A 26,648-nucleotide genomic window follows, 5' to 3' on the forward strand; every position below is an offset into this window, starting at 1 on the left:
CGGCGAGAAGACGACGACAAACTTTCAATGCATGAGATGTATATGTATGACGTGCTTCAAGCATAACCAACATAACTCCCGGAAAATGCTTGAGACTTAAAAAACATTGCATAAAACCATAATGAACAACTACAGAATGGCATAGCGTACTTACTGCACTTCATAAATCAATCATCAAGTAAACTTCTGGAAAAGTAAACAACATAGTAACCAGCTCATAATCAGTTATTCAGATCAGATGAATGCATTGTAATTAAAGAATGTAGGCAACCCAATAATAGGTTAAAGCGTAATCATACAATACATTCACTTGCCTTTATCGACGATGAAGCCGGGCGCTAGTTGTGACGTGAGGTCACACCACCTGAACAAACACACCATTAGCACAACGACACCGCAACGACGAAATAAAAGAGGATGCACGCTAATACGCCAAAAGCACCTAAACCAATTACTGAAAAAGAATAACGTCCACGCCATCGGTACGCCTATATTTCGGAGAACCGAACGGACAATTGTATCACATGAAATGATACACTGTTTCCAATTCAGAGTCGAACTATAATTCTCATTGATTAGATTTCGCTTCGATGAACGAAAAGAATATTTCGACTCGGATGTCGTATCTTCGAATCAACAACGATTAACAAAACGAATTAAACTATTGATCACATAAAATGATACGACAGGAATTAATTGATTTGATTTAATCAATCCACAAATGTTCAGAAATTACCGAGAAATCGCCTTCGAAAAAAATGACGACGAATCCAACGAAAATTCGAAATTTCCAACTTTTCCCTTTTTTTTCTTTCTTTTTCTTTTTTTTTTCCTTTCTTCCTTCTTCTTCCTGGCTTCTCTCCCGGCCGGCTCTTTCTTTCTTCTTTCTTCTTCTCTCTCTCCTTTCCTTTCTTTTTCGGTTAGCTCCCGGTTAGCACACACACGGAGAGAGAGAGAGAGAGAGAGAGAGAGAGAGAGAGAGAGAGTGAGCACGGCGCCGGCGTCGGTGGCGGAAACGGCGCAGCGACTGTGCATGGCAGCGGCGCAGACACGCGGTGCTCGGCGAGGCGCGGCTGGCGGAGAGAGAGAGAGACGCGCGAGAGAGAGAGAAACGCCAGCGACTCGAAATGTCTGAATGGATCGGGTTGAGGACCGATCCATCCAATACTTATCTTTTTTTTTTCAAAACAACGAACGATCGAGATTTATTGGGCTTGCTATGGATTACAAAGTGCCCAGAACGGACATATGAATAGCAAAATGGGTTCGTCTCGACGAGATGAATGGAGATCGTCCATACGAGCCACGGATCGAAAAGTCAAAATTTTGGTCAAAACTCTTTTTTTTCCTCTCTCAAAAATTTGGTATTACATTAAAGCACTTTGTGATAGAGAGATTTGCGCCATACATATATCTGTTGTGTCGACCTAGCTTGTAGCTGAGCTTCCACGCTAGGTCCACATCTGAGCTAGGTCATATCTTTCGGTTCTCCTCCACAAACTCTTAGTTGCTTTGGTCATAGGAAAATTCAATTTCTCTTGTCTTTATGCACGGTCTATCTCTATCGTTTATTTTTTCATCTGATATTTATCTATTTATTGATTTTTTTATTTATCCTTTTAATACAAATTTTAATTTAAATAAATAGTCCCAATAAGCAATACGTGCATATGCTCTGTGAAATTTTCGTGTTCTTGGTCATAGTTGTGGTAGACAGACACCAACCACAGACAATCCTGGTCGTTCATCTCACGGGAGCGGTTGGATGTTGCTCGCCACCATAAGTTGTACGATGTGGCCGGCCTTCTTGTTAAGAGAGAGAGAAAGAGCTTAAAGAAATTAACTAATATATTTCCTTTTCTTTTCCACGTGGCTGTCGCTTTCTTTTGAAGAGAAATGTGTGTAGCACACTAGCATGTCATATTGACCACAGACTTTTTCCGCTACTACGATACTTCAAAATGGGAAATATTATGTGGGTTCTGCATCTATAGTTGACACGGTCAAATAGCAAACCAGCATAGCACTCTATCAAATTTTCTGGGAAATTTTGAGCACATCAACAAGAATTCTAATCCTTCAAGTATACAACGTAAATAATTCTATATACATTTGGGGGAAAATGTGTGTTCATTGATTGCAGCTATTTTGACCTCCCAGTACTTCAATACTTAAACAACTCCCAATTAAGGATGAAGCATAGAAACACATTTCTTTATTTAGTTATTAAAAAACCATTTTACTCCGTGAAAGACAACTCATGGAAATAGAAGGATTATTTCCCACTGCGTTCGACCGGACGGAGATTGCGTTCTAACAAAAATAATCATTTCCTTTCTTTTCTACCTGGCTAAATCTTTCTTTCAAAGAAAAAATGTGTAACTTGTGGATATTGCCCTTGAACATTTTCCGCTATTACAATAATTCAAAACAGGAAATACTATATGGGTTTTGCAAGTACAGTTGACACCATTGGACACAAAAAAAAAACATTGCACTTTCTATCCACATTTCTAGAAAAATTTCTGACCACGTGGGCAATAATTTTGACCCGTATATGCTGTAATGAATTCTGTACACATTTGACAAAAACCTGTCAAAAACAAAAGAAAAAAGAAAAATAGAAGGAATTCAAGGGAAAATCCCGGAGGACGAAACACAACTAGCCGTAGGGGTGAAAAATAGATAGTTGATATACAAATTATCTGATATTTGTATCCGTGAAAATATGAATATGGATATCTATTTCTGTATTTATTTCTAAAACAAAAACTAAAATGGATATATTTGAATTCATTTTCAAGATTTAGATTCAAATATGGATATCCGAATTGCTTTGAATCTAGATATGGAAATGGACAATATCCGTATCTGCTAATCAGGAAACCAAATTTCGCTAATATTTTAGAAAATCCAGAGGTGAACAAAATTTATATATTCCAGTCCAATCAAATTTGAGTCAAATTTGATAAAAAAAATTAAATTTCTGACATGAATTTCGAACGAAATTTCTAAAATTTTGGTAACTTTTTTACACAAAAAATAAAAATTCTTGTCGTTAAAGATGTATGATATTTGCATACAACACGACCGAGGAGATATTTGAATACAAATTCAAATTTGAACTATCCCATTCATATTCACATTCAAAAATATTTAAATTTGTATTCATATTCATATTCATATTCATATTAAAATATAAATAATAATATAAAAACTAAACTATTTAATTCGTATCCATCCGTTCCGTCCTTACCTAGCCGTGGCCGAAATGATGTGGACCCAACCATTATTGCGGGCCCCACCGCGCAGCATCGCCGCTCGTCGAGCGACCCGTCGAAAAAATCCATTCGCGTCCCCCACCAAGTTTCCCCGGATTTCACTCGGTTTGATGCTCCCACCTGTCTTTCACTGACGTGTGGGCCCATCCCTTTTTCACAGCGAATATTTCGCTTTTGTTTTTTTTTAACTGCACGTTTATATTCGTCTGACTCTTTTCTCTCTCCGATAAGAAGTCTTCCCTTCTCCGCCTGGAGCACCTCCGGCTAGCTCGCGCGAGCTCAGTCCGCCGCCATTCGACTTGCGATCCGATTCGACCATCGTGTTCTTGATCTTGCCATGGTGGTGACGGCGGTGGTGGAGTCACCGTCGCAGCAGCGGCAGCGGCTTCGCGCGCCGCTCGCCAGCAACGGGGACTTCGAGCTCCGGCACTGGCGCCCGGTGAAGCGGGTCTCGGGGATGCGGGGCCGGCGGGCGCCGCCGGAGATAGAGGTCCCCAACGACGACGGCAGCCTGGGCGGGCGGGGCTACACCAGCCTCCGGGACATCATGTCCTCGCCCGAGTACGCCGCCGCGAAGGCCGGCTCGCCCGCCGGCACCGGGAGCTGCGGGGACGTGCACATGATCCGGCACCCGCTGGTGAAGCACGCGGCGTACACGTACCTCCAGCTGACGCCGTCAGCCCGGGAGGAGGCAAGGAGGCGGCGGCGGAGGCGCGGCCCGCTCTGCCGCCTCCTCCTCGGCTGCATCGGCTTCGTCGGGGCGCTCTTCGGACTGTGACGTCGCCTCCGGCCAGAATATTTTGCATACCGTTTTTTTTTTTTTTTTGCCTTTTCTCCGTTACTTTCTTGCTTATTTTTCCTATTTAGAACAGAATTGACTTTTTCGAGCTTTGATTTGTGTTGTAATTTGTGTAAATAATTCGGTAGGATTAGGTGCAAGAGAGATGATAGCACCGAGAGAAGGAATTGCATACTAGCAACAGCAGATTTTTTTCTTTTTCTTTTTTGTCATCATGAACACATGATATTGATGCAATAGTGGCAATGAAATGAGAGAACAAATCATGCAAACGAAAACGATAAAGAAAAATGGAACATCACAAATTAAAAATGCTTCATTCATTTGTGCACATATTGGAATGATGGGTGCTGGATTTTGCTGTGTACTCAGACTCAAAACCTTCCTCCATCTTCTTCTTCTTCTTCTTCTTCTTCTTCTTTTTTTTTTTTTTTTTTTTTTGCCTTTCTTTGATCCATGATCGTCTCCTAGAATCAGCCGCTCTCCCTTAATGCTCGGCATTGTGCTGTCGCCGGGACCTCGTGGCACTGACCGAAGCGTGTACAGCTTGTGCCACGGTGGTGGCAACGGCGGCTGGAGGTCCAGGCCTTCAAAGATGGACAGCTTTGGAGCGGCCGTCGGCATTTGACTAGTTATTGTTTTTCTGTGTACATGTGTAAGCATCTAGCTCTCTAATTCGAGGCTTGAGAAGAATGAAGCTGGGATTTTTGGAAAAAAAAAGAGTGAATCTCCGGTTCTAGTATTAATGATAACGGAATTATAATGAGTAACTTATTTTATGAAGGATCATTGAAAGTTATATTACCATAGTGGTTCTTAGGAATTCTTGGCCTGTTATTTGTTTTCATCGTACCACAAAGAGTCGAGTCTGACACTTAGAGTAGATAGTTTCTTTGTTTCTATTTTATTCGTACTATATAAAGTGGTTAAGGATAGTAGTTTAATCTAAGTTGGAGCTAGAGTGTATCCACGATGTACACTAATTTAGTCTAGCACTAGCTCAATGAAAGGCCAAAAAGGTAAAGATCAAAGATAGGACTAAGTTTTTGTTTGAATTGGACAAATCCTTGCTTTTACTGTAATCACTGTGTGATATGAGGACAAGCAGTGTGGATTTGGAGTTGCCTAGCAGTCATTGTATGATACGGTGATGTCACTATATGATATGATGTTAGGGTACGATATGTCATGTCGTGTGAGAACCGTTCAAATCACACTCGATTTATTCGACAATGACAGTTATTTATAAAGATAAGAGCTAGCACACACTCGTCTTTAGACATGTCTCACAGCCTCTATTCGATTAAAATAAGAGTAATTCCGATAATCCCAATATATACTCAACAAAGGCTAAGATCACAACATATATTATTTACAACATAGTTTCATCATAAGATATGAGTAGAGTACAAAGTTTTAACTTGTATTACATACCTTGTTCATAATTCTAGTTTCTACTTATTATCAAAGTTTTCATACATAACGGAAAGTATTAACAACAAAATATCAGTGGCACCATTGCCCAAACAGCTGCACCGAGATTAGCTCGATTATACCTCCTCTATTCTTGCTCATCGCTGGCATCAGCAAGATAGAAATATACATACACTAGTTCATTATTACATGTAACAATTTAAGGGCAGCACCCTGTGTACGAAGGTACTCGTAAGACTTACACAATATATGTATATATTAGTCCTGACTCTAAGGATAATGCGCTTGGTTGAATAGCAAGGAGTAGCCAGCAGATTAATGTGATTCAGCGAAAAAGCACTTTAATCAACATAATGACCTGAACAGCTAGCATCAATCAGCAATGATAATAATCTCCAAGAAATGTAAACTTGCTCAACTCAAATATGCGATACCATCCTCTTAAGACTTGTGACAACTTTTTCCAATTAAGCCTTGACCGATTGGGACATGCGCCTCTCAGTACAGAGGTCAGTTAGGTCTACTTCCAAAGCAGTCTAGATGCCTCTACAAGTCCACCCATTCACACCGTAGATGTTCAAGCCAAAGGGCCACACAACTATAAAAGGTATTCGACTCATCTTTACCATATTTGGATATGTGATAGTGCAAAAAAGTATTTAAGCCAACGACACCAATGATCGGTGCTTAATTGATGCCAGTGGCCTATGGCACTCGGGTCTCCTCTCCTGAACTACCCCTAACACCCGCTCACATCTCGTCTCAATCACACCAATTCATCATCCCAACTCATTATTCCGCTGAAAGAGTAATTGAACGCACTATAGCTCGCAAACGACAGTGACATCCATCGCTCAACTTCTACCGATAACCTATGCTAAAGTTAAGCAATTACCACATCACTTTTAAATTAGACCATGACACATTATACCCAAGCTACAAGGATTAGGATTAACAACTTTGTCAATGTAGGTACTATGCAGCAAGTAGGATCTACCCATATTCCCCACATCAACTCACTAAAACATGCATATATGACATGTAGCAATACTAGCAAATTGACCAATGATTCATCAAAATATAGGAGAGATATGATAAATTCTTGCCTGATGCTTCATGTTCTTCACTCACAAATTTCATTGGTTCACTTTTGGGTTCAAGCACATGACTCTCCGAAACATCGTTTTCTAAATTAAAAGAACGATGCATCGCGATGAGTATGGATGATATAAGATGAGAGATGCTCCACAATGCATGACAATTAACGGATGTGCAATGCATCATGTCACGAGTTTATAGCATCAAGATTTCTTAATTTGGATTGTTAATTGTTTAATATTTTTGGGATTAATTAAGCTTAAGCCAAAGTTTAATCCTAAACGTTAGCATGAGGGTGAGTAATTTTAATAAACATGTCTTAAAATAATAAGATTAAATAAATTGTGAATTAATAAAGCTTAAGCATATTTCATTAATTATATAAATTTCAGTACATATTTTATGCCTCATAATATTTTCAATATGTAGCCATGATCATACGAAGCTTACAAAAGTGGTTTGATGATTTTTGGAGCTATATTTATTTTCCTATGGATTTTACAAGCTTTTAGCCAACTTAACCATGGAAGAATAATTAGCTTTTCCAATTTTTAGGTTTTTTTCAAATATTAAAAGGGCAAAATCCCTTTTCTACTCGGGCTCAACTAGCCACAACACATGGATTGGTGGGGCTAGGGCCGCGCAGACCAAGTCAAAATTGACTTGTGGCCAGGCTTGCATAGTGCCGAGCTCATGGTGGCCGGCATGGTGGACGCGGTCCGGCACGTCAGTGGTGAGGGAGCGGCGGAGCTCTACTAGAGAAGGTAGAAGAAGCATCAGCGCACGCACGCAAACTTGTCTGTGTCACATGTGGCAGCTGGCAACGACCGGAAGGCAACCGACGATGGCACAAGGCGGTGGCGTGCTATGGCAGCAACGTGCGCAGGGGGTAGGGCGGAGGAGCGCGACTATTGGCCAGCCGAAAGCATGAGAAGCTGTGATGTGCTAAGGAGAAGCTGGCTAGTGGATGCTTAGGCCAAGGGCCTGGTCGTGGCCCAACCGGCGGAGAGCACAGAGGAGCGGCGACGTGCGGTCACGTGAGGAGAGGCGCGCACCGGCGTCTAACAAAAGGGAAAATGATGGCGTGAAAGACTCAAGAGGGTACGGGGAAGCTCACCAAGCTCTCGATTGGGCGAGAGAAGTAGTGTGGTGGTGGGTCGATGGTAGGGTGGCGGGGATACACGTCGGAGTTAGGGAAGAAAGGGCCCGCACACCAAATCTGGCCAGGATTCGATAGAAATCCAGTGGCGAAGCTCGGGGGAAGCCTATGTGACCTTCCTCCATACTCCACGGGGTTTGGGCCTGGCTGGTTTGACCTCAGCGCGGTGGATTTGGGTTGGTGGCATGGTGCTATGCTACTCTATGCTGTTGCTTGCAGGCAGCAGAGAGAAAGAAGTGAGGGAGAGAGGCCGAGGGAGAAGAGGATAAGGCCGGTGGCCAACGTTGCTTGGTCAAGGAAGTCGACGCCGATGACATGGCTCAGTGGTTGGCCTCATTGTCAACAAAAATGGTGGCCGACACTGAGGCAGATAGAGGGAGGTCAGTGGAGGGGATGACAAGTGGGCCCTCATGAATAGTGACCAACATAGAAGAAAAATCTCCATCCAGTTTCTTTGATCCAATATAAGATCTTCCCAATCCCAAAAAAAATTAGGAGAATTTTTGTGGGATACTATAAATCATATGCAACCTATTTTAATTAGTTTGGTCAAAAAATCCTGAGCCAATTTCAAATTAAAATTCTTCAAAATTGCAAACTTTTTTTAACTTTATCCAATTTTTAAGGCTTCATTTTAAATCTCAAAAATCTTTAAAAATCACTAATATTCTTCATATAACATGGAATAATTTATAAAATTATATCAGGCCCTAATTTAGATTTTAATTTTGTGAGTTCCTTCACAAAGCATCACTTTCCATTAAACTTAACAATTCCCGTTTAAAATTGATTGCATTAAATACTTGCTAAAATCTTCAAATATGATGCTCATGAATGCTTAATGACATGTTTAAGAATTTTAGGATGTTAGTGAGAATGGATAGAAACTCTTATTTCTCGAGGGAGTTGAAGCTTCAAGGTCACCGTATGTGGTTGTATGGTATGGTACATGTACCTCCGGACAGGGACTCAGAAAGTTCACAAACCTTCAATATTGGTAGCCACTGTATGATACAGTGGTATGGTATGGTGCATTGTACCACTAGACAAAGAGTATGAGAACTCGGGGCCTTAATTATGGAGTGGTCACCATATGATACGGTGGTTTCAGTCACCATATATTACGGTGGGTCGCCGTATGATACAGTGATTTGTACCAAACAGTATTGGCTAGTTTTCTAGCCGTTGGAGGTTTCAGTCACCATATGATATGATAATCTAGGTTTTTGCTAGCCGAGAGGTATAACAGCTAGTTGGCCCTTAGGGATATAAATATCTCTGCACCTGCCTCTTTACGGTTCTCTTGGCTGGTTGGTGAGTTCATACATTTCATTGGGAAGTCGAGAGGAAGAAGAAGCACTTTAGTGGTTTGCAAGTTCTTTAATTGAAGATTAAGGATATTATTAGTACTAGGAGAGTAACTAGTTGACATCCACTCATCTCTTTAGCTTAGATTAGGTCAAGTGAGGTCTTTGGATTATTACTCTTGATGATTGGCATCACACCTAGACAGTTTGGTGGTGTTTGATCTTGGTAAGCTTTACATAGATGATTTGCTGAAACCCTAAGATGATAATGTATTGGTTTGGAATCCATCAATCCGGAGTGGAGAAGGACTATCACTAGAGAGCATTTCGTCTTTGCATGGATCAAGAGAGAGCTATACCCTTGTGTGGGTGTTCCAACAAGAACTAGGGGGACTGCCAACTCCTCGATTCTTAGGGGGGAAAAATGAGCCTTACTTGTCCTTTTCTTTACATTTGAGCATTTTCCTCTAGCATTTAATTTGTGCAATTTACATTCCATATTTACATTTGTAGAATTGTCATACTAGACTAGTATGCAAAACTTTGTGCATTGGAACTTTGTGTGTTAGATAGTCACATCTAGAAATCTAGAGTACATTTAGACTAAGACTGTTTAATTTGCTTGCTACTAATTTCTAAATTTAAAACAAGTTTTAAGAATCTAATTCAGACACTCTTGGACATCTTGATCATTTCAACATAGGGTGAAGAAGGGGAAAGAAAGCCCAATCATTGTCAGCGCTCGCGCTCATATTGTCACTAGAGCTCGGTTGGTATTGCATCGTCTTTTCAAAAGTAGTTATTTATCTCTATTTTTTTGTTACAGTTGTTAGTTGATAGCATTTTTTAATCTATAACATAAAAATTATACTAAATAACAAATATTCCTCTAGCTAACTAAATTTCCTAACACGGCAAGGTAAACAGATACTGTGCGTCTCCCCTGGATTCGTGCACATGGAAGAGCACATGCCCGTTTGGTGGATGAGCAAGGCCGTCCAATACAAGAACTCCACGCCCACACCACATGAGGACCAGTTCTCAACGACGCTACTGTCACAATGGCAGAATCCTCCGGCAAGATCTGGGCTCTGATTTCTGCTCTCCGAACATCAGGCACGACAGACTTCCGCTAGACCACTACAGCAGTCACTGTCCGATGGGATGGATCAAAATCAGCGGGTGTTGGCTGACAACGCCAGGGGCAGAAACGTTCTCAGTTTAAGATAAGGGAGAAGAAGGAAGATAAGGATCGTAGGAGGCGTTTTTTTTTACTTTAGCACAGTCATGAAATGGATCGATGGATGGATAAAGTGGGGCAATGAGAAGGAAAGGCTGATTTGGTACAGTCGTTGTAATCGTTGGAGCATTTTTTTTTTCTGATGGCATTTGGAGTTTTCTTTCTTCAGATTGGAGGTCCAGGTGAAGTTCATGGGAATCTGGGATGCGAATGCTATTGCCAGAGTGACCTGAACGAAGAAGGCCTGTTCCTGATCCAACTTTGAGAAAGGCTGAATAATTTTTTATGACTCAAATTGTGTCCCTAATAATTGTTGAGCCAGAAAGAACTTTCTGCCAAATGCGTCCTGAGTCACCTGCTTCCTTCACAACTGTCCCATCAGCTGGAACCCAGACGACCGTTTGGGTTGGGCTGTAACACGTTTGCCAAGCGTGCAGGAGGCGCAGGCCGGGCCAACCCGGTGCCGAGGTAATGGGTGTAACCTCTAGGTTGGGGAGGTTTTTTTTTACATTTTCTAAGGCCAATTCTAACGGAATCTCTAAATTTGCAGATTCCAGTGCTACGATACTTTACGATCTACTGTAGCATCTTCAACAGATCCCTATCGTAATGTAGCAGTACTGTTCACAGAGGTGGTAGTGGATCCGGAGGGAGGAAAACACTGTTTGGTTACTGTATCAGTACTGTAGATAGAGGCTGACAGTGGGTCCGAAGGGAGAAAAAGAGTAGTAGAAGGTAAGAAATAGAGTAGCTGTTGGAGATGAAAAAATAAGGAATGCTGTAATAGTGATAAGGGATGTTGTAATAGTATTTTTGAGAATAAAAATTTGAGATAACTGTTGGAGATGGCGTAATATTAATATCTAAATAAATAAATATTTGATGTAAAGATTTGTATAAATAGATGACTATCATCATCTAAACTATTAGCATGACACTGTAGTATAGATACCTCTTACCACTCTCTCAGAAAATGGTTAGACCTTACCCCTGAGCGCAGAGTTCGTACCGTCCCTACCTGCCCACTCAGAGAGCGGGTAGCCCCAGAGCGCCCCCTTACCGTTAGGACCCTTATAGTCCTCTCAGTGGGCGCTTAGCCCCTACCGTGAGCCTCTTTTCCACCCAATACACTGTAAATAGGCTGAAAATTAATTAAAATAGGCATTTAAATCTAGAAGAAAAAAAAGAAAGGAGACGAGAGGAGAGGGAGGCAGTGCGGTGAAGCCCTACTATTTTTTATCTGTAGATTTAGAATCTCGGTTCCAGTAATTTTTCTAGACTTATATTTTTATTAGTAATTAAAATACCAGTAGATCTAAAGTTTAGCGACATAATAGTAGTTACATTATATGAGATCTAGATTTTAGCAAAGTAATCAGAAAATGAGGTTTTCTTGTCTTTTGTAGTATATTATAAAGATCTACTTTAATATGGTAGGATAATTATCAGATGCATAGTTGTACTTAGAGTACGGTAGTTTTGATTATCTAAATTTTACAGTCATGTGTTGAATACATGTAACCAATGTCTCTCATCGGATTTATAGTTCACCTATAAAATAAAGTTAAACTCTTTTAGATACCAAAACTTATTTAGGTCCTTGGTGTTAGTTACCAAGGCTTTAGACACCCAAATAGCATTCTTTTTAGTATCAATTATAGGAGTACCAACAAATCTAACTTTAACACTACCATTAGAATATCTCTTAAGAATATAGTATGAATCAAAAGATGCATATAAATTATTTTTAATATTTTTGCAATCTTTTTCAACATTTTTGGTTTCTTTGCATTTCATGCAATATCCAATACCTTTCACAAAAGTGGTTTTGTGATGAATAAATGATTTCTTATCCTTCTTAAGAACATACCCAAGGTCTTCTTTTTTATGTAGAACCTTTGACTATTCAAAACTTGTTTAAGTTTAGATTCTCCAACATAACATCTTGCAAAATTATTGGTTAGTTTTCATCAATAATGAAGACATCATTGCAAGATATAGCTTTAGGCAAATTAAGCAAATCATCATGCGAGGTAGATAAACACATAAGAGATATAGTAGATATATCATCAATAATATTGCAAGATATGCTTATATCTACTTTTATTTCGTTGATTTCATGAGCAATAAGAGAGTCATGAGCTTCCTTAAGCATCTCATAAGTTTATTTTAAACGATCGTGAGATGTCTTTAGCTCCTCATAGGATTCTTGAAGAGAGGAGTGTCTTCTCTGTAATTCCTTAAACTTTGCTCTTTATTTGCTCATAAAATCATCAAAATCATTTATTAACTCAACTAGATCATCATATGAATATCCATCTTCATCACATAATACCTTAAAGTCTCATTTTACCATGAGGCAATAAGGTGTAAAGAAGAGTGAAGGTGCCTCCTTGATGGCTACACTGCGAAGACTCTTTTGAGATGGTTTCTCATCATCAGAGTTGGAGCTTGAGCTTGTATCCAAATTCCACTTAACATAGCATGTTTGGCCATCTTTCTTCTTCTTATAGTATTTCTTAAATACCTTCTTGTCATCACTCTTCTTCTTCTTCTTAGTATATTTTTCTTCCTTGTTCTTGCAATTTGTTGCAATGTGTCACTTTTCATCACATTCAAAGCATTTTCTTTCTTCGAAGGGATTCCTTTTGGAAGATTGTCCCTTCTTACTATATCCACTTTGATATCTCTTCTTATTCATGAATTTCTTAAATCTTCTCACAAAGAGAGCCATTTCTTTATCATCTTCATCTTCATTATCGCCATCTTCATGATCATCTTTGTCTCTTGATAATTGAGCATTGAATGCAATATTTTTCTTCTTGGCATCGGTAGTATCATCATGAAGATCTTTTTATGACTTCTTGAAAATGTTATGAGTGATAATTTCACTCAAGATTTGTTTGGACTTGTATCCTTCAAATTTGACCTCACAAGCAAAGTCACAATAGTGTCATATTTGTTAAACAAAGCTCTAAAAAATTTATGACAGAAATCAACATCAGAAACATCCATACCAAGCCCCTTGAGCTCATTTATTATGTTGTTTAAACGATTGAATATTTCTTCAATGCTTTCGTTTGGCAATATAATATTTTTTTTAAGTTGCCCTTTGTAAATAAAAAAAGCTTTGCATACTTAACCATGGTTGCACCTTCATGAATTTCTTTAAGCCTTTTTCAAATCTCATGAGCACTCTTAAGTTTGTAAATGCGATTAAACTCATTAAGATCTAAAGCACCATAAAGAACATTCATAGCTTGAGTATTTGTAAGAGTATTATCCCTATCTTCAATGGTAAGGTCCGTATGATCAAGAATTACATAATTTTTATCTACTATATCCCATAACTTATTGTCCATAATCTTAAGATAGACGGTCATTCTAGCTTTTCAATAGACATAGTTTGACCCCAAAAAAAAGGAGGCTTTCCCACATTAACATGAGCGTCACTAGCCATAATACTACTTCAGAATGGTTAAATCCGTTATAAAAAGGAGTCATATACTCTGATACCACCTGTAGGATCAAGGATACCAACTAGAGGGGATTGAGTAGACGGTATTAAAACTAATTGCTAAGCGATCAAGAAAATTTATAGAAACAAACTAAAGATCACTATAGCAATATGAAAACAACAAAGAACTATATCAAGGTTTGCAATCCTAGGGTGATATGCAACAATTTATATTCTAGAAAGATAAATTGCATAAAGTAAATTACTCAAATAATGACACACGAAATTTATCTCATAGTATCGGTGATTTGCCGATCACCTCTAATCCACGTTGAGATGAGTTAAAGCTTCTAACCGCTTCTCTATCAAATATCCAATTCTCACACGAGAAAGGGTTCACACCGAGCATCTTGATCTTAAGTCGGAATAGAAGAAGAACTACTCAATACCTCAATTCCACTAGAGTATCACATTGCCTCTTCGGCAAGGCGTGCTCAAAATCTCTCACAATCACCGCCATGGCTGCTTCTCAATCTTCTTTGAAGGGATCAAAAGCGCAACAACCTTCAAGCCGTCTAGGAGGCGGTAACATCTAAGAGTAACAAGTCGATGACGCTTGCTTGAAGGATCACTAGTACTTCAGTGCTCAAACTCTTCAAAATTATGCACTAGATGCTCTTACACTCTCAAAAATGCAACAACTATACCAAGAGAGGAAGAGGAGGAGGGCAAGAGCTCAAATGTGTTGTAGTGAAGTGATAGAGAGCTCCCTTAAACCAGCCAAGCGACTATATAAAGGTCACACTCCAAAATTTGATCATTTTTGTTGATTTTACACCTCTGCGACACTGGCAGTCAGACCACTGGTCAACGGCGGTCAAACCGCCAACCATTCAAAGACTATAAAGTCGTGATGATGACTTCTGACACAGGCGGGCGATCAAACTGTCAACCCTCTTGGTCAGACCGCGAGCAGGGAACAACATGTCAAAACTCTCTATTCCCAAGCGGTCAGACTGGCCTTGCCCGGCAGCCAGACCGCTAACAAGAGTAGAGGGTTTGAACCCCCTCTGTTCCTGGCGGCTAGACCAGGCCGCACCACAGTCAGACCAGGACTGAGGTCCGAACACATCTCAAATATGATTATATAGCGGCTAGATCGGCAAAGCCCTTTGGTCAGACTGCGGCACTTGAAACTTGAGCAGAACAACCTTTGCTATACAACGGTCAGACCGGTCGTTCCAGTGGTCAAACCGCCACAACTCAGAAACACCATAAGGGCTATTTTTTTCTTCGGTTTCTCTCAAACTAAATTTCCCACTCTATATGAAATGCAAATTTGAGCAATTGTGACACTATAAATATCTCAAGTAAACACACATCAACCCCTCTTAATGATACGACACTTATCCTATCAATCCAGTCAATTTTCTTCTCTAATCTCCTTTGACAGGCAAAAGAAATACCCTATAATAATACATTTGCCTTGAGCTAGCCATTTTCATGTTTTCCACACATGCTTCTTCTAATTTTACAACACTTTTATAACTAACCTTTTCATAATTCAAATAAATATGTTAGTCCATAAATTTCTTATTGTCATTAATTACCAAAACATGAATTAGGGGCTTAGATGCTTCACCCACCAGACAGATTGTTCCACCGGATAACCTACCTACTCTAGGGGCCACATGAGGATGAACCAGCGGCAACAGCGATGGAACCATGATGGTGGGAACAACCGACGACACCAGGGGAGGTAGTAATAGGATTTTATCTTTACTTTCGTAACTTAGATGTTTGCTTCATGATTCATGTTTGATTCGCAAACTAGTCTTATATATTTGGACGTGTCTACTTTCTGTGTACTACATATGACCTCATGCTAGTGCCTTTTTAGATTAATGAAATCGTCTTTTATGAGCGATGTGACCGTACGCTGCCGCCTTTTATGAGCGATGTGAGAAACCGTCTTTTATGAGCGATGTGACCGCACGCTGCCACCTTTTATGAGCAATGTGACCGCACATCTACTTTATATGTATTACAAGCTCAAACATTACTACGTACCATGCCATTAATGCATTTCTGAATCCCACGTGACATCACTCTACTAGCTTCTCAGAGTGAAGTCACCTCTTGCTGCCACCTTTTCAGGGAGATGTGACCCATCGTTGTCAACTTTTCAGACTGATGAAACCGCTTGCAACCACCTTTTTAGACCAATGTGACCGCACACTGTCGACTACTCATAGTCTAATGACCCCTCACTGCAGGAAGGTATCCAATGCATGTACTGTCTCTAAATTACATACCTATACTTGGTGCATACACTATCAATCTCTGCTTATAAAAGGTGAGGTTGTGGCAACGAGAAGGTCATGACAACGCAGTTTTTCGAAACACTACTACCATCTGATACATAATAGCAAACTATGGCTACCTCCTCAAGTAGACATTTTTCGTAGACATCTAAATTCTCAACGATAGCTCTACAGACTATGAGGGAGACCCAGGCAAAAGGTGACAATATGTTCAAAGAGGAGAATCTAAACAAAGTGCTGTCGAAATGGCGAATGGTAAGCTTTGTAACCTCTATGGATCTAAAGACACACTTGTTAGAGCGTCGTCAGAGATATATCAGGTGCGCGAACTAGCCAACATAGTAAAGTGTTTTAGCAAGCGAGCACACAAGATATTTATGCACCCTCAGCTGTACGATAAGCACATTAAGATATGTTCATCATTATTACATGTCCTAGTTAATTTTTATGTTGCACTTCTAAGACACGTTTATATTTTCATATGCTCTTTTTATATACTAGGTATTTCCTCGTGATGAAGAGTTGCTTAACAAACCCATCGAGAACTTTTTTAGGCTGCATCTACTCTTCGGTGACGGCTGGCTACCCAGACATAACTGAAGACGTGGAGGTGGTCAGTCGAGACCTTCACACTTTTGTGAAAGAGGTGGTGGTTCAAGCCGCAATGAAAGAGGTGGTCGTTCGACAACAACCACAAGAGGACATGCTTCTACCACTTCCGTCACAACCGAAGGGGTTGGTTCCGACGATGATGACTTCATGCTTACTCCTCACAGAACTCCACACCGTTGCAAATTATCTGACAACGGGGCATATGACTGGGATCCTAACTTTGATTATTTTCCGTATATATAGGCACCACGTAGACTAAAATCCCCAAAATATGATTACCATTGGATGTAACGGGAGATAAGGCACAGACAGCTTCGAGGGTCATTTCGTCCGTAATATTTATGCTACTAAATGTTATACTTATTGAATTCAAGGTGGTTATATCATTTTTAATCTATTGCCTATGTTGTGTATGTATCTTAGATGTAGCCTATATGCTATTAGTAATATTCAAATTCTATGTACTCATCTCATGTACATATTCTATCTAATATTTAGTGTGTTTTTTCATTTCACTTACATGTATTTATTCTATATTTACTTTAATATTTTCTAGGATTTTTATTAATTTTATCTTAGATAACTTCTAAGATATTTATTATTTTTTATAATAAAGCTAGGCTAACCGTCCCCCTGAGAGGTCGATAGGGGTGCTAACAGTTCTTTTAGAGGACAGTGAGGGATGAGTTATAATAAAACTAAATAATATCTATCATACATTTTACATAATCGATTCCACATGATCGATCTACAATCAAAATTGGTTCTCTCGTCGACCTCTCTTAATTGTTTGAAAACATTCAATCAATTTAAAAACTTCTAATTAATACATATTATCAACATTAAAAAATTAATACACCATTATTTTCCTCTACCTATAAAAATACATCCTCAGCCTTTTGTTTTTTAATTATTATTTTTCTATAATTTTTTTAACCAATCACGTGTGAAAAACCTACATAGTTGCTAGTTACACAACTTTTCCAGTTTCCTTCAGGTTTTCCCTCGTTTTTTCTGTTGCCAAGTGAACAATCTCATACATTTTTGCATAGGTCAGATCGGAAGGCCTAGCTACATAACGATGTTAAAGTGTTCCAGATGAACTCATCCCCTATGTTCTGTGTTCAGCCTAGAGAATTGGACTATTAAACTCTAGTCTAGTAATGAAACAAATCCTAGCCTTGAAGAGCTAGCACCACAGAATTTGTTTTTTTAAAGGACATTTTGCAGAAGATACAACATCAGAAATGGGCCAAAGGGGTTATACAGCTTGGTATCATTTCAAATCACATGGTAGCATTAATCAAGCACCCCAGTATAGAAATTACTCTAATATTGAGAACCAAATGGATAAGATGGTCTCCAACAGCGAAGGCTGCAAAAGGCCAGTTTCTTCATTTTCTTTTCCTGCCCTTAGCTCTTACATTAACTAGGTTCTTTATTCAAGAATCATGACTCATGCCGCAATGAGGCAGGAAAATCTATAAATCTACCAGAACCACATCTATGATGTTATTGTAGGGCTGTCAACTGCAAGCCCCATCGTATTAAGTCCATTGTCAACGTAAACAGTTGAGCCAGTGATAGCAGAAGCCAATGGAGACACCAGGAATGCAGCTGTGTTCCCCACTTCATCTGTTCAACATGCAGTATTTTTGTTAGAGAACATTTGAACAAAAATGGTGCACCAACTTCCACATAAAACAAGAGGAGGTGACAGCAAGTCATAGAGAAAGAAGGCAATTTGACCTGCCAACAGTTCCTTCTGCAATGGTGCATTAACATATGAGTACTCTATCATCTTCTCGATAAATCCAATTGCCTTGGCAGCTCGGCTCCCCAAGGGCCCTACATATATGTCCAACAAAGTACAATGAAGCAAATTTGAAAACATTCAAAAGATCATATGTAATGCTTAGGGAAATAATGTATCATGCGTCACGAAGTAAATTAGCACGACTATGACAGGCACAAACGTCTTGACACATCCCGAAAAGTTTAATTGGTAAACAATAATGAATTTATTTGACAGTGCCATTCAACAAACAATCTGGACAATGAACTTCCAATACACAAATTTATACTGCTAACTTTCTTCTGAGACGATTCGGTTACTTAGACCGTTTTCCTTTCGAATAAACATACCTGCTGATATGGTGTTAACTCTGATTTTGCCCTTTCTTCCAGCTTCAAAAGCAAGTACCTAGATGAATTTGGGAAACAGGTGTAAAAGCGTAAATCATGAGAACATAGAGAATTTTAGTACAAAAATATGCATTATCTTCTGGAAGAACATACTCGCGTATCACTCTCAAGAGCTGCTTTAGCTGAGCTCATGCCACCACCATATCTATGAGAAAAATAGTAATCAAAATAAGCACAAGAAAGTAATTACTAATAAGAAAGTAATTACTAATGATATAGCTTCTTATAACTCTCAAAAGAACATTTACCCAGGAATTGCCCTTTCAGATGCAATGTATGTTAGAGAGATGCTAGCACCACCTGGAAAATATTGAAACTCATGAATCCGTGTCGACAAAAAGGGTAGAACGTTGTGTGTCAGAACACATTTTTCTATTACGGACTCTGAAGAAAGCTCAAGAAAAGTGAAAATAAATTTTCAGAACTGATGTTCACTAAAAGTTTCATTCACGTGAGATACATTACAGATTGTTAAGCAACAGCACTACTATAATCACTGACCGAACATAATAACAAATAGATAACGTGCAGAAGCAGCAGGATTAATCTTAGTGGACGATAACTGTAGAAGTGACAGCATAGTAGTGACGAGATATGCACTACCTGGATTCATTATAGGAAGGAAGTGCTGAAGCAAAGAAACAAAAGAGTAACTGGATGCTGAAATTGCAGCAAGGTATCCTCTTCTTGATGTCTCCAACAAAGGTTTTGTTACCTTCAAATGTAAAGGTAGGCGATCTTTCAGTGAACGCGTCACATAAATATTGAGAGAGAGAGAGAGAGAGAGAGAGAGAGAGAGAGAGAGAGAGAGATTGTACCTCAGGACCATTAGCAAGAGAATGCACAAGTATGTCGATGCTGCCAAAATCATTCTTCACAGATTCAGCAACTTCCTGTCAAATTACAAGAGATGAATATTTATTAGCCAAACTCAAAAGGTTTCATAAAACAGTGTCCCATTGCAGGAGCTGCGTTGTGCATAATGTTGTTTTCTAACACATATAGAACCTAGGTAGCCATATGAAGAGAAATGGTTTGCATCTACACACCTTAACAGTCCAATTTGACGATCCAGCATATCTTTTGTTTGATTTGACCTAAAATGATGAAATCATGTCAATCATAAAGCCATACTAGAAATTAAATAAGGGAATATATCATAAATAAGAACATTACATCTTCAGGAACATCCTCAAGAGAATCATAGACGGCATCAAGTGGATAGACTTTAACAATATCCATAAGAGATCCATCAGGCAGCCTGTACCAGAAGTAAGTCGGACATCAGATAACTAGTAGTATGTTGAGAACAAGACTGTTTGTATGCTGAAACGAGTATAGAACTATAATACAGACTTCCTTGATTCGTCAAACTTTCCACGTCTCAAGCTTGTCTCAAATATGTTAAGTGCCTGTCATGGGAAGAAAACTCCATGAGATAATTGATCAGCAAAGGCCTCCAATACAAGAAATCTGAAGAGTACAAGCAACATACAGGCACCCATGTACCAACGAGAATTTCAGCACCGGCTGCAGCAAGAGCCTTTGCAATTGCCCAGCCATAGCCATTATCATCAGCAACTCCAGCAATAAATGCCCTTTTACCTGAAAGAATAGACCAAGATAAGAAATTTTTCGGTCATTGAGTAGGGTTCCTGCCACAGATCAGACTACTTTCTATAAAATACATCATGTTTTCTTCCTTCCAATTAAAGGCCACATGGCAAAAACAAAATAAATTACATGAAATGAGGTTACTATGCAATTTCTAGTAAATTGACAGTTGATCTTCATATCAGGTTAAGAAGCATTTACTCTTGACCATTTTGGTGAGCAAGCAACTTACAAAACTGCTAAGGTGAATATTTTTCTGGACATGCAAGGAGATATCATTGATCACATATATTAGTCATATCTTGCTTTTTGGAAGCATAATTTGAATGATTTTGTAAGTGACTTACCGCTTACAACATCGTCAAAGAATGGCCACACTAATGATTTAAAATTATATTCTCATCAGCATTACAATGTCCAGGAAATCAGATCAGCGACCACTACACGTTGCCATGGATCACAGTATACAAAATTTGATAGAAGGTTCAGATTTAACAAATAGATGAAAAAGTCACCTAACTCCAAAATAAATACATCCCATTCCATATGATTTATGTGCTTACTGATATTTGGTGTCAATTTAATAGTCCAACCAAAAGCATGAAATACTGCCATCAGCATCATGTTATTAATTGCATACGAAAAATTGTATGGATGGAATGTTAATCAAATAATCAGACTATCAGAGCGGTGCACAGAAGTCTGGCTGTGTCAGAAAACTATTCAACAGTTCTGAGGACATTCAACTAAGAATTGAACAGTAGCCTTCCATTAAGTCTCAATGTCAATATATCAAAACCCAAAACATACAAGCATATACAACAAAAATATGTATAGTAAACTTTGTTGCATTTTGAGTGACAACCAGGTGAATTGAGTTACCTCTAAGATCAATGGGCAGCCCTTGCGAGCCAAGTTCTCCTGACATCGCTCTTACGACAACACCACCACTGCGCTTAGAACTAAGAGGCCTGGAGCAGCATATCTTGGGACAGCTTGCAAAGCCAGTGGTAGTACTGAGCGCCCGAGAAACCGCTGCCCTCGAGGTGAGCATTCCTTGTGAGATTGAGATGCAGGGGCGTGCAGCAATCATCTCCATACCAGCAGCTGCTGAAGCACTCATAGTCTGTCCTACTGGCTAGCCTGTCAGTCAGAACAGCCACACCGCATATTACAAAGGAGGATCCATCGTCAAGAATGATGCGGGGAACATAAAATTGAGCGTCCGAATTTTACTACAACCAAATGAACAAGCAACACCCATCAGCTCAGGCTCAGTTAAACGCAACAAAACAAACCTAATCTCCATAGCTCAGTACAGACTTCCTTTCCGCATTTTGAACCAAAGAACCAACCATTTCTAAAAGATAAATCTACTATGCTAACAAACGAGCCAAAATCTAAAACAGACAGAGGTTTTAAAGCTTAGATCCTCCCCACACATAAGCACGATTCGAAATTCACGTCCCCCTGAACTTATCCAGGAAAAGACCAGATCACACATCCAACGAAACAGATACCTCTAATTCTGGCCCCCGAAAGATTTGATGCTGATTGATTCAGCTCGTACCTCGTTACGGAGAAAAATAAACAGACACATCACAACAGTTTGCCCCAAGGTTCACATCCAAACAACAGAAGGGCCCTATACCATCAAGTCGGTGCGGATCGGGAACAAGAAACGGGAGTGCCAGGAGCGCTGCGACTTAGCTCACCTCGTGGAATGCGGGAGGATCTGAGAGTGCGACGCGCGTGCTGCTCCGGAGCGGAGAAGAAGAGGGAGCAGAAATAAAGGAGGGGTTTTTCGATGAGACCGAGGAGGGGAGGGTTTGGAGGAGCTGAGAAAACGAGGACCCTGCTGCGAGTGCCAGTGGTGGCTGCTGGCTTGCCTGATGGGCTGTAGCTAGACTTGGGTTGGGCTTTAGCAAGGTTCCCCACCACCTGCACTCAAAAGTTAAAACAGATGGTCAAGTGGGCTATTTGGTTGGCTCGATACAGATATGGCTCGGCACGGTTTTAACGGTTCGGCTACCGTAACGAACTATACCATGTCGGTTTACGTACCTCCTCTCAATCCACAGTACGGTGGTCGACAAGCCGTGCCAGACTGAATCGATTCAGGCACGATTGCAGTTCGGTGACACGATCGGTCCGACAGGCAAAGTATCATGGGCGGTTCAACGGCACACGGGTTACCCGTCGGCACAGTCGGCTCGATAAAATAAAAAATAATTAAAAATTAAAAAATATATAGAAAATAGATAAACATAAGATAAAATATAGAAAATAGATAAAAATAGCTACAAAGTTTAAATATATACACATATATATAATAGAAAATAGCTGGACCCATGCGTGCTAGGTTGGATCGTGCCTAGCCGTGCCGTGCCCATGCCGGCCTGGCTCATCCGAGCCGTGCTGTGCTGGCACATCGTGCCGCGCGCTTAGCCTAAGCACGACCCGTGACCTCGTGTTGTGCCGACCCGACATGTCTTAGCTCGGGTCGTGCCATGCCTAGACCATGACTACAGTGTCATGCATCGGGTCGGCTCAGTAGGCACGACCTATTTGAGCATTTTAGATATAGCTCTATTAAAATATAATAAAGTAGTTGTAAAAATTCTAAAAATGTATGGTATAAAAGGTGCTATGCTCTAGCTTTATTTAAAAAAATTAGACAACACTATGATCTTTAAAATAAGAAATAAAAACAGATAAATTTTATTGTACAAAGCAATGTTGCTCCACTAAAGGTCCTCTCCTTTTCTTTTCTCTTTTTCTTCCTTTCCTCTCCTTTTCTTTTATTTTTCTTTTTACCTTCTCCACCAATCCCTCCTCTCTTTTTTTATGAACTGAGTAGGAACGGATGGCCGAGTGATGCCTCCATCGGGCGCGTTTGCACCTTTTATTAGGGTGGCAGGTGGTTGGCGCGCAATAGTTACCTACCTCTTGCCCTTCCGATGGGCGGGAAGTGGCGAGTGATCTCTCCAATGAACAGAAAATTAGTTTGCCTCTGTGACAGCCGAGGACGTCATCTAACCCTCTAATTGTGTGAGAAGAAAAATCGTCCAATGAAAAAGCAATTTTTTAACTTCCCACATGTTCAGTGGACAATATTTTACTTCTTACCTACTAAACGAAAAGGAGGAGACTAGTTTTGAAAATTTTGAAACCACCGCATAGTTTTGTAATTTTTTAAATATAAAAATTTACAAACAAAAAAAAGGCCCTCCTTTGCCCTATCCATGCACCCGCAAAGGCTCCAGCCAACAGTAGGCCTACAGCTAGCCACTGCGCGAGCGCCCAGGTCCAGCGCCAACAGGCCGAGCCAAGCCCGAGCGGCAGAGCCTATAGGCCCTTGGCCCATGCGTTAGCCAATCTGCCAAGGAAACTTTTATTTCTTCTAAAAAAGGAAAATTTTATTTATATATTTTTTATTACCAAAAATTATAAATACGTTCATCAGTTCTGAAAAAAGTAAATTTCTTATTTACCACTGGAAATTACTCGTTTCCTGTTGTTCAATCGAAAAATGACAACTTCTACATCGGGATAATTGCTCAGTTGTCACTCTCAAAAAATGATATTTGCTACTGAGGATGATATGCAAACCGCTCTGAGTCTATAAATATAAACCAGGATGACAATAGAATGCCAACCAGAGATCATTGGTGGCAAAAAAGCGAAACACCCCTTCTACATCTGCCATTGTCCGAGTAACTTTAGCCCAAATATGCCACTCTCGTCAGGTCCGTTACGAGCGTGGATCGTTTTTGTTCGTTGACCTGTTAGTTATTTGCAAAAATGGCAGCCGTACCCCTTTACAGAAGGCAGTCCCACTCATTAGCACCCCTCTTCTCTTCCTCCCGGAGGCGTCGAGGTGGCGGCGTGAGAGAGGGCCTCCTCCTGCCATGCCAGTCCGGTTCCAGGAGGAAGCACGGGGCCTGCATCGGGTCAAGATCGAGGGAGGCCCCAGCAACATCACTAGCCCTAGCCCGAGCCGCCCCAAATCTCATCAAGATATCTCCAGTCACGCTTGGGGTGACGTGCAGAGGCAAGGAGACGAAGAGCAGCAGCAATGGCGGATGATGCAGAGCCAACTAAAGTTCCTAATTGGCTACCTGAAGGTTACGTCCTCAAAAAACTTTTGATATGGTTCGCAATTTGAGTGATGCAGTACAATGGAAACCTAGATCTCGACTCCTCTCCGTAGGCTAAATTTGTTAGGTTGTGTTCCTCCACAGGATGGACCCGAAATCTTCTTATATGCTAGACATGAAAATTGTGTTACGGTCTAGAGGAAGTAGAATAGATATTGACTGCTATAGATGCGATATGGTAGTTGACTCAGACACAATAAACTATAAAGATTTTATGGAAGATTTGCCTGTGAAATACTCGTGGTCACAAAATGAGAGTGTTTTACTTCAATACCTTGATCCTGAGAACAATGCCTTGGCTGCTCTCTGCAGTGACCAGGACATGGTCTCAATGTTCAACAAGTGTAGTGGTAGCAAGGTTATTGAAGTGACAATAATAATGTATGACAATAATGCTGGTACCGACATTGTTCCTTGCATCCCCATTATTTCCATCCCATCTGTGGTAGCTCTTAGCAAACCCAGTAATGACACAGCATGCATCAGCTCTGTTGCAAAGCCATATGTGGCTACAGATGTGCAGCTAGCTGACCACCCTAAAGATACAATATTATAAAATCTATTTAAGGAATATGAACATGTTGGAATCGTTGAAGAAGGCATATATTTAGATGTTGAGCCTGAAGTTGATGCAGTTGGCACTAGTGTGAACTCTGACTCTAACTATGATCATGAGAATGACATCACTAATGGTGATGATGTGATTGATGAAGAGAATGATCTAGACTGGGTTGGCAAGGATGATATTCCTGATGGCATATCTTAAGTAGATTATGATAAGGATGACCCACCTATAACAGTAGGATTAGTTTACTCATCAATTGAAGAGTTTAAGTTGGTTTTGTCTCAACATGCAATTAAACATGAGTTCCAATATAATACTGAGAAAATTGATCCAGGGAGGTTCAGAGGCTATTGTGCTGCTAAAGGATGCAAGTGGAGAATTCATGCTTCAACAATGCAAGACAATGTGACAATTGAGGTAGTTTATGTATGACATTTCATCTTTTATTGATAAATTTTTGTTATGTGTACTAATCTTTTATATTTGTAGTTGCAGGTCAAGAAGAACCATGTAGAGCATTCTTGTTCTAGTACAACTCGACTTGAGAAAGTAAAGGCAGCCACAAGTAAGTGGATATGTGACAGGGTGATGGACTGGCTTAGAGAAGATGCAACACTTGGTGCCAAGGAGCTGCCGAGAAGATTAAAAGATAATTACACTATAAAAGTTAACTACAAAAGTGTGTATCAAGGTAAGGAGCTTGCCCTCAAAGCACTGTATAGGAAGTGGGAGGAAAGTTTTGATAGGCTATGGAGCATGAAGGCTGAGAATGAGAAGAAGAGCCCTGGTAGTCATTTCATTATTGATCATCGTACTATTAGAGAGAGGATTAGGTTTAGAAGGCTATTTTTCTGTCTGAAACCATGTATTGATGGCTTTTTGAAGGGGTGCAGATCATATTTGGCTGTAGATAGTACATTTCTTACAGAAAAATTCAGGGGTCAGCTAGTAGTTGTAGTTGCAGTTGATGGATATAATTGGATGCATCCAGTGATATGGGGAGTGATGGACTCATAGAGTAATGAAAATTGGGAGTGGTTTATGCAAAGGCTCAGAGATGCAATTGGGCAACCCAAAGGTTTGGCAATCTGCATAGATGCTAGTAAAGGAGTGTGTCATAGTGTTGAAGCAGATTTTCCTTGTCCTGAACACAGAGAATGTATGTGGCATTTGATCTAGAACTTCAAGAAGAAATATCATGGACCTGTCTTTGAGGAACACATATGGCCAGAAGCTTATTCATAGACACAAGAATTTGATGGGCATATGGAAGTTATCTGGGCATCTAAACCAGAAGCCTTTAACTACCTACAGAAGTGGCACAACAGGCAATGGTCAAGAGGCAAGTTCTCAACATTGTGTAAAGTGGACTATGTGACCAACAACCTGGCAG

General features: G+C 40.0%; 2 protein-coding genes across 2 annotated transcripts; one reads left to right on the forward strand and one right to left on the reverse strand.

The window, feature by feature from the left end:
* The first annotated feature begins 3,504 nt into the window (after positions 1 to 3,504).
* On the forward strand, positions 3,505 to 4,399 carry LOC133886123 (uncharacterized). Its single transcript, XM_062325856.1, has one exon. It carries the CDS (start codon positions 3,619 to 3,621, stop codon positions 4,057 to 4,059), a length of 441 nt encoding a protein of 146 aa, XP_062181840.1. The 5' UTR covers positions 3,505 to 3,618; the 3' UTR covers positions 4,060 to 4,399.
* Positions 4,400 to 18,010: 13,611 nt separating this feature from the next.
* LOC133886867 (enoyl-[acyl-carrier-protein] reductase [NADH] 1, chloroplastic) lies at positions 18,011 to 22,400 on the reverse strand. The gene is made up of 13 exons (XM_062326761.1): positions 22,246 to 22,400; positions 21,413 to 21,673; positions 20,412 to 20,521; positions 20,273 to 20,328; positions 20,093 to 20,177; positions 19,966 to 20,013; positions 19,735 to 19,809; positions 19,520 to 19,631; positions 19,165 to 19,216; positions 19,010 to 19,061; positions 18,857 to 18,914; positions 18,461 to 18,559; positions 18,011 to 18,346 (listed from the first exon to the last, which is right to left on the reverse strand). The coding sequence occupies exons 2-13, from the start codon at positions 21,651 to 21,653 to the stop codon at positions 18,216 to 18,218; spliced, it is 1,119 nt and encodes a 372-aa protein (XP_062182745.1). The 5' UTR covers positions 21,654 to 21,673; positions 22,246 to 22,400; the 3' UTR covers positions 18,011 to 18,215.
* Between the last annotated feature and the right edge of the window lie 4,248 nt (positions 22,401 to 26,648).

The sequence above is a fragment of the Phragmites australis genome, chromosome 12 (genome assembly GCF_958298935.1).
Source record: "Phragmites australis chromosome 12, lpPhrAust1.1, whole genome shotgun sequence".
NCBI lineage: Eukaryota > Viridiplantae > Streptophyta > Magnoliopsida > Poales > Poaceae > Phragmites > Phragmites australis.

Coding starts and splice junctions, on each gene's coding strand:
- LOC133886867 (XM_062326761.1), bottom strand. CDS start 21,653: ATGAGTGCTTCAGCAGCTGCTGGTATGGAGATGATTGCTGCACGCCCC. Junction 20,522..21,412: donor GCTGCCCATTGATCTTAGAG/GTAACTCAATTC, acceptor CTATTCTTTCAG/GTAAAAGGGCATTTATTGCT. Junction 19,062..19,164: donor TCTGAAAGGGCAATTCCTGG/GTAAATGTTCTT, acceptor TTTTTCTCATAG/ATATGGTGGTGGCATGAGCT.
- LOC133886123 (XM_062325856.1), top strand. CDS start 3,619: ATGGTGGTGACGGCGGTGGTGGAGTCACCGTCGCAGCAGCGGCAGCGG.